General features: G+C 37.1%; 2 protein-coding genes across 2 annotated transcripts in view; both read right to left on the reverse strand.

Moving 5' to 3' along the window:
* Window positions 1-360: 360 nt before the first annotated feature.
* Window positions 361-4,012, reverse strand: LOC103777975 (RNA-directed DNA polymerase from mobile element jockey-like; the record flags this gene model as incomplete). Its single annotated transcript, XM_008945543.1, is given in 3 exon segments — window positions 361-608; window positions 3,277-3,431; window positions 3,434-4,012. Coding segments are annotated over 3 exon segments (982 nt in total), but the record flags the coding sequence as incomplete, so codon positions are not given.
* A 1,054-nt stretch (window positions 4,013-5,066) lies between these two features.
* Window positions 5,067-8,057, reverse strand: part of LOC103777976 (sperm flagellar protein 2-like) — a gene marked incomplete at its 5' end in the record, with an annotated part of 14,851 nt that continues 11,860 nt past the window's right edge. Inside the window, 2 exons of the mRNA XM_008945544.1 lie at window positions 5,067-5,111; window positions 5,556-5,672. Of these exons, the coding sequence (XP_008943792.1) occupies window positions 5,067-5,111; window positions 5,556-5,672 (162 nt within the window). The remainder of the gene's footprint in view (window positions 5,112-5,555; window positions 5,673-8,057) is intronic.

Here is an 8,057-nt window from a genome sequence, read left to right on the forward strand (position 1 = left end):
ATTGTGCTGTAATGCTATTTTGCTCCTGTAAGTACATCTTACAGGTATATCTGGTAAATGATGCTTGGGATTAATGTGTTGCTTATACCTAGTCATCTACTTTTAGACAGCTAAAGTTAGAAGGGGTCTTACAAATGCAGAAGAAATCTGTCAACAAATCTAAACTATTTCTAATTTCATAGTTGTCAGAGGAAATATAGGTATTACATGACATAGTATTTTTAACTAAAATATGCAACTTTGTATTATGTTGTAATGCGTTGACAATTCAGTCATTTCAGTATTATAACAATCTTTACATTCCCCATACACCAGAATCTGCTTGTCTTTTTACTTTGTTAAAAGTAATTGGAAACTTACATTTCAAGTTAGCCACACGTTGCAGTACCGCAGTGTCTGAAATATCCAATAATACAGAAACATCAAATGCTGGCAAGGTGATAGGAGGCTTCTTAGTAGCTCTGGGATCTGTAACAAGTGAAAGCTTTCCAGAATTTACGTCTTTTGCTTCTGGATCAATCCCTGTATAGGCTTTTTCAAACATCTTTGCCTGATTAATTGTCATTGGAAACCCATCCACAATCCACCCCTTCTCAGGTGGTGTTTGGCTAAAAGTAAATGAAGAAACAAAAGTATACAGTGAACTGATAGCATAATAATAACACACAAAGAAGAGCTTGACCTAGCAGTCTTTCATTCTGAATTCAGGATATTAAATATCCTGATGAATAAAGACTATGACATACATAATTAAAAATTAAATTGAAAGCAGTGGATGTTAAATCAGAAAAATAACATCAAGCCTAACAAAAAGTGAAAAAAAAAATCCTGTCTTGATAAAGAAATTTTTTTAAAATATTTTCTATACAGACTATGATCAGAAGTGTAATTTCACTATTTTCTCTACTAACTTTTACACTGAAGTAACAAACAGGAAAATCTGTTTCATAACTTTAAAATATACTAACGGGAGTAATACAACTTAAATGATACTCATGTGGGGACTTAGGGCTAATTGCACATCAGGATAGTTGAGACAATTTTCTATCGAACAAGAGTAGGGAAAAATAAGTAACCTAACTGCTGAAGTATGAATGCTTGGATTAGGCATTTTGCAAAATCTTAAAGAAAACCCAAATACTAACACCTGCTCAACAGCTTCCAACTAACAGAGACATTAGTTATATTTAATGACTATGTGATAGTTGTATTTTTATTCGCCTTCAGTAGTGTACAATAATGTCTGCATAATTCAGAGCTAGACTTTACTGCAAGCATAAAATGAACATTAACTAATTTCAATAATCTTCTCCACTTTCCACACAGAAGAATCCAGTGTTCAAGAACTACAGTAATAAAGAGAAATATCTGAATCTGGATTACAAGCTGGATAATTACATTCTAAACAACTGAGGTAAAAGAGCTATACAATTTCATACTTAATGGCTTCCAATAGGATGTCTATTAGTAATTCATCAGGAATACTTTTTCCATTCTTCAAGAATTTCTGTGATGCGGCGCCAAGCTGGGCACGTGCAGACAGCTGTAGAAGAGTGCAGTGTAAGACTAGCATGGGCAGAATGTTCACAACATTCACTGCTCAAAAATGTATGATGCTACATTACACATTCTGTATTATTTACTTATTTAATATTTATCATGTTGTTTATTTATATTTATTTTTTATTGTTATCTATTAAAGAGAAACAGTTTCAACCAATGTGAAAAAGGCCTAACTTAACTGCAGTCTCCAACCGATTTCCATCATTACACCCATAAATGCCAGACAGAAACAAGGTTAAGAAACAGAGGATATGTTCCAAGCTTATTTTGATTTTGACTACCATAAATTCACTGATGGTTTCCTTCAGCAGCATTTAACTTCATTAATTCTACAGAGATTCTTTTCTACCTTAGTTTTCAATATTTTCCAGTGAGCAATAATGTCAAAGAGATCACTGTAGAGTTAAGTATTTTTAAACACAAAGAAAGGAAACCTTGTCGTGGGACAAATCATCTGCTTGACAGCAGCAAGATTTGGAACAATTTTTTGCTAACTCAGAAATGACATAGAAAGTACCATATCTTACACAAATGTAACAAGATTAGCAAGAAGATATAGATCTTTAAAAATCTGTACAACTCTAAACAACATACACAGGAATAGTTTTTGTAATAAACCTTTTTCGTATTTCCTATAGAAAATGCTTGCAGCAAGGTCAATAAGTTAATTCAGAATGCTGAAACAGTATCACCATTTAAATAACAACCATTTTAAGAATGCATTTTTTATAAATTAGAAGCTAAAACTGGATTACAGACCTTGGATAGGCCATCCTGACTGTTTTCTGATTTAAATTCTTGTCCAGATGGATCCTTTTTGACAGCACAATTGCCTAAAATAGGCACATTATAAAGTTTAGCAACTCTATTACTACGATATTTATTACCAGAGATAAACAATAAGAGTATACAACTCACTTTTTTTTTAAACAAATCAATACAGAAGGTGTATACAATTGTTAGAATTATAGAACTATGTATTAATTCAGGTTGGAAGCAACTTCTGGGGGTCACCTTGTTCATGTTCAACCTTCTACTCAAAATGGCATTAGTTAAAAGGTCAGATTAGGTTGCTCAGTTGTTTACCTAGTTGATCTTGTAAATCTCCAAGGATGGAGACTATCTCTACAATGCTCTTCCAGGTAGTTGTAGAGAGCAATAAGGTTCCCCCTCAGCCTCCTTTTCTTGAGACTAAATAGCCCCAGTTCCCTCAGCTGCTCCTCATAACATTTGTTTTCTGTGCTCTTCACCAGCTTTGTTGCCCTTCTTTGGACATGCTCCAGCACCTTGATATCTTTCTTGTATTGATGTGCCCAAAACTGAACACAGTACTCGCGGTGTGGCCTCACCAATGCCAAGAAAAAAGGTCAATCATCTCCATGGCCCTGCTTGCCACACTATTTCTAATACAAGCCAGGATGCCATTGACCTTCTTGGCCACCTGGGCACACTGCTGGCTCATGTTCAGATGCCTGTTGATCAGTACCTCCAGGTCCCTTTCCACAGAGCAGCTTTTCAGCCACCGTTCCTCAAGCCTGTTGAATCGCCTGGGGTTGTTGTGGCCCAAGTGCAGGACCCAACACTTGGTCTTGTTGAAGCTCAAACAACTGACCATGGCCCATTGATCTAGTCTGTCCAAGTCTCTCTGTACAACCTCCCTACCCTCAAGCAGATCAACACTCTGACCCAACTTGGTGTCGCCTGCAAACTTACCGATGGTGCGCTCTGTATCCCAATCCTGAGCCCTGAGGAACACCACTTGTGACTGGCTGCCAGCTGGATTCAGTTCCACTCACTGCCCTGCCATCCAGCCAGTGTTTTACCCAGCAGAGCCTACACCCATCTAAGCCTTAAGCAGACATTTTTTTTTCATGAGGATGCTGTGGGAAACAGTGTCAAAGGCCTTACAGATGTTTAGGTAGACAACATTCGCAGCCTCATCCACCAGGCAGGCCATCTTGTCATAGGAGGCGATCAGGTTCATCAGGCAGGATCTGCCTTTCATGAGCCCATCCTGACTGGGACTGACCACCTGAATGTGGTGCATAATGACATTTGAGACATTCTGCTCCATGACCTTCCGTGGTACTGCAGTCAGACTGACAGGTCTGTAGTTCCCTGGATCTTCCGTTTGGCCTTTCTTGTAGATGGGTATCACGTTTGCTACCCTCCAGTCCACTAGGACCTCCCCAGTTAGCCTGAATGGCTGGTAAATGATGGCAAAAGGCTTCGCAAGTACATCTGTCAACTGCTTCAGTACTCCCAGGTGGAATTCATCTGGCCCCATAGATGTGTGGATGTTTAAGTGGTGTACCAGGTCACTGACCATTCCCTCTTGCATTATGAAGGTCACACCCTGCCCCACCTCCCTGTCCTCCAGCTCAAGGGGCTGGGTGTCCATGGAATAGCTAGTTCTACCACTAAATGCTTCTGGTGAGGAAAACCCCATGCCTTCAGCACCTGTCTTGAAAGCAGCTTTGCAGAGAAGTGTCTGCAGGCCCTGGAGAAGAAAAAGCTGACCATGAACCAGTAACATGTCCTTGCAGCAAAGAAGGCCAGCAGCACCCTGGACCACATTTAGAAGATATGGCTCTAGTATGACCGTATCTGAAGTGCCATGTCCAGTTTGGGACTCCCTAGTGCAAGGAAGGGATGGATATATTGGACCAGGCCTTGACAGTTACTAACATCTGATGGAGATGCTTGGAGCTGGGACTATCCAGCCTAGAGAAGAGAATGCCTGAGGGGAATCTTATTAATGTGTAGAAATATCTAGGGTGGGGAAGGGAGTAAAGAGAACAAGAGACAGACTCTTAGTGGTGCCAACTAAAATAAGAAAAGGCAAGACATAAACTGAAACACAGAAAATTCCATTTAAATGTAAACTGTAAGGGTTACGGAATACTGGAACATGTTACTCAATGAGGTTGCAGAGTCTCCATCCTTGGAGATGTTCACTATCCAGCTGAACATAGTCCTGAACAACCTGTAGGAGTGACCTTGCTTTGAGGAGGAGGATTAGACTAGATGATCTCCACAAGTCCCTTACACCATCAATTACTCTGTGATTCTGAATTTAGGTGGCTGAGCCCACTGTCAGGGTTTGGTTTTTCTGTTTTTTGGTTGGTTTTTTTTTTTTTTTTTTTTGTAAACTCTGTTGTAAAAAGGTAAAGTGAGGGAAGGTGAAAACTTGCCCTTCTTTTGGAAGCTGTTTTTCAGATGAAGCTCTTATCCTGGACCATGTCTGTGTTACATTACAGCTGCATGGCAGCCAAGTCTGCATCCCATAACCTGTCTTGATTCTGACCCTGATCCACAGCTGGTGACATGAGTTTCTGACTCGACCTCAGACTTGCTTCATTGGCAGAATTGCTGGGTTATCAGCAGGCTGAGGCTCACACCAATCAATGTTTCAGAACCCGATAGTGACCCTGACTTCTGTCAATACCCTCACTCTTTGTTGGTGAATGCTGGCACTTCTGCTATTTCCCTTGTCACCTAGATCACCTTCCTTCACAGAGCAGCCTTGCACTTGCTGCTCCCAGGCACTAGGAATGTACAGAAACAGGAAATTCATGAAGGAAACTACTGTGAAAACTCATATGTCATGGATACTACCTCAAATGCACAAAAGAAGAATTGCCATTTAAATGTAATAAGAATTAAGCCCAAATTTTATAAATATTTATATACACACCTATGGTTCCCTTGATAGGTGTTTCTGTTTGGAGTGCCTTTAGATCTTTCAGTGATGACTTTGATAAGTTCTTCTGGACCTTGTATCAATTATGAAAGTAAGTGGATTAGAAATGAAACTACATATTACAGGAAAAACAGCTATGTCAAATCAAGCTGATTCTTGAAGTCGTGTAAGTCAAAATGTAGACTTAAGCTTGAAATTGAACAAAAAATTGAAACAATGTGCTTTCTTCCTCATATTTCATTCTCATCTCCCTGTAGGAGCCAAAACCAAAATCAACAAAAATGCTTACCTTGTTTTGTTCACCAGAACTCTCTGCTTCTTGTGGTATCACATTGTGTTCACTTTTCCTTTCATTTTCAAGAAAAGCTTGGATGGCCTCCTGAACCAGAGTATCAACAGATAGTACCTGAATATTGCAAACTAATACACAAAAAAAATGGGATAACTTTAGAGTTTTGAGTTGAGCATACATACAGAGGGGCTATTAACTGCAATTAAATTAATGATTTCATTTAGGCTTTTCATGTAAGTTGTTTTGACAGTCTCTTCTCTGTAACCACTGCACAGTGTGTGTACACAATTACATAGCTATCTTGCTAGTCACTTTTATAACAAAGAGAAGTTTGCCAAAAGCATTTTCAAATTCTCAATGCAGAAGTAACACTACATTAACACTATATTGAAGTTCTGGTATTTTAAATCTTCTTTCAGAAGATCATGATTTAATGACTTGCAACCAAACTCTGCTAAATACAGATGTGTCTGAGGTTCAAGAATTAGTGTTGCACTGATTTTCCCAAATGATTTTCATCGTAAGAGTAGGATTTTAATGCAAATAAACATTTTCAAGAATTCTAGAGGAAAAAAAGTACCTTTTTCAATAAACTTTACACAGGTTGTTTTTCCACTAAAAAGTTTTCCTAATATACATCCCTTGACAGGAAATGGAGGAAATACAGGTGGCAGAGATTTGGGTTGTGGAGGATAGAAAATCTCCATCAGTCTACGAAGCACATGACCCAATATGTCATTATTAAGAGGAGGTTTGTTTTCACTGTCTGCTTCAGCTGGGCACCATTCCCCTGTCATACTCTGTACAAATGACAAATTACCCAATAATTTATCAATACACCTTCTCCTTCATCTTTCTAGATATATGTATTTATAATTTACAAATATAAGACATACAATATATAATACAAACACAATACATACAAACAACAAATTAGAGTACTAAAATAGTTTTATAATAGAACCTTGTTAAAAGCTATAATTACATTATAATCATTAAACATTTACTGATATTCACTAACAGTTGAGATATATATTACTGCAACCATTTTCATAGAATATTATAAACATATTTCTTGATTCCATAAACATGAAAAATCATTTCAGCAATACTACAGAATTAATCAGTAGCAGTTGTTTTTTTTTAATAGAAGCCCAGTATCATAATATTCAATATTCTAAAAACTGGGCAATATTATTATCATACCTAAATCTTTTAAAATTTTATGGTCATCTATTTCAGATATCTATATTTGTCTAAGACACATTCAACAGAGAAAACAACAACAACAACAACAAAAAAAAAACAACAACAACAACAAAAAAAAAAACGCAGACAAACAAAAAGAAAATCAAACCAGTAACCCAAAAAAAACCAAACCACCATATAATTCAAACTATTTTAAGGTATGGAAATACTGAGTAGAAATTTCCAGTTCATCTAATCTGAGACCAATATAAATTTATCAGTGGTATGAGTTATCAGCATACAGCTTAATGAGTTTTTTCTAGTAAAGATACTGCCAACTAAATTGGAAGAAAGATGAGAACAGAAGGATGTAGTCAAAAGAACCGAACACAGAATTGTGCTTTTGCCACCCTAATATATAATCTACCCGTAATGGATCTTATAATGCTAGGGAAGTCAATATGTGCAGTTTATGCTAAGAGAAACTAAAAGAGCATATTTTAGAAGGCAGGCTAATACTAGTCCTGTACTAAATATGAATTAGTTGCAGGATACTAAACAGCTGTTTGGAAGATATGTGGACTAATAATATTCCCAACTATATTCTAGTTTGTCACCTCATTTGGAGTGCATAAGAAAGGGTTAAGAGGCAAAATCAAATGTCTCAGTAAGAGGAATTACAACTAGAATAAGAAATGAAGAAACAAAATGTTCACAATGAGACTGGCTAAGCCCAGGAACAGATTGCACAGAGCCAGTGGGATCTCTATCCCTGGAAATACCTGAAAGCTGACCAGACAAGAGGCTGAGCAATTTTATCTGACTCAGAAGTTGAGAGCAAAAGAGCTTGAACTAAATGACTTCCACGTCTATTTCAACCTAAACAATTGTATCAGTCTATAGACTATCACTATCAACAGAAGCAATTAGTTCAAAAATTCTATGGAGAGATAATGTTTTGAATTCATGTTACAGGTAGAATACACAAGCTTTTCCTGAACTTACAATCACAAATGGTATGTTGCCACAGCATACATTCTACTAACAGTACCTGGTCAGTGCCGACTCTGAACATAAGTGCATTAGACAGAATAACACAATGTAACATTATTACTCTAAATGGAAATATCACTGTTGATCAGTAAAAACAAAAAAATCTTTTTGAGTTGCACAATACCTTCTCTCTAATATATCTCAGAAAAAGTACTGCTTAATAAATAAGTGAAAAAGCATACTTGAAAAAAAAAATCCTTGTGTTATTTGAACCATTCTTCCATGGATAAGTTGTCTTAAATTCTATCATACCTGTAG

Source organism: Merops nubicus, unplaced genomic scaffold (genome assembly GCF_000691845.1).
Source record: "Merops nubicus isolate BGI_N331 unplaced genomic scaffold, ASM69184v1 scaffold7788, whole genome shotgun sequence".
Taxonomy (NCBI): Eukaryota; Metazoa; Chordata; class Aves; order Coraciiformes; family Meropidae; genus Merops; species Merops nubicus.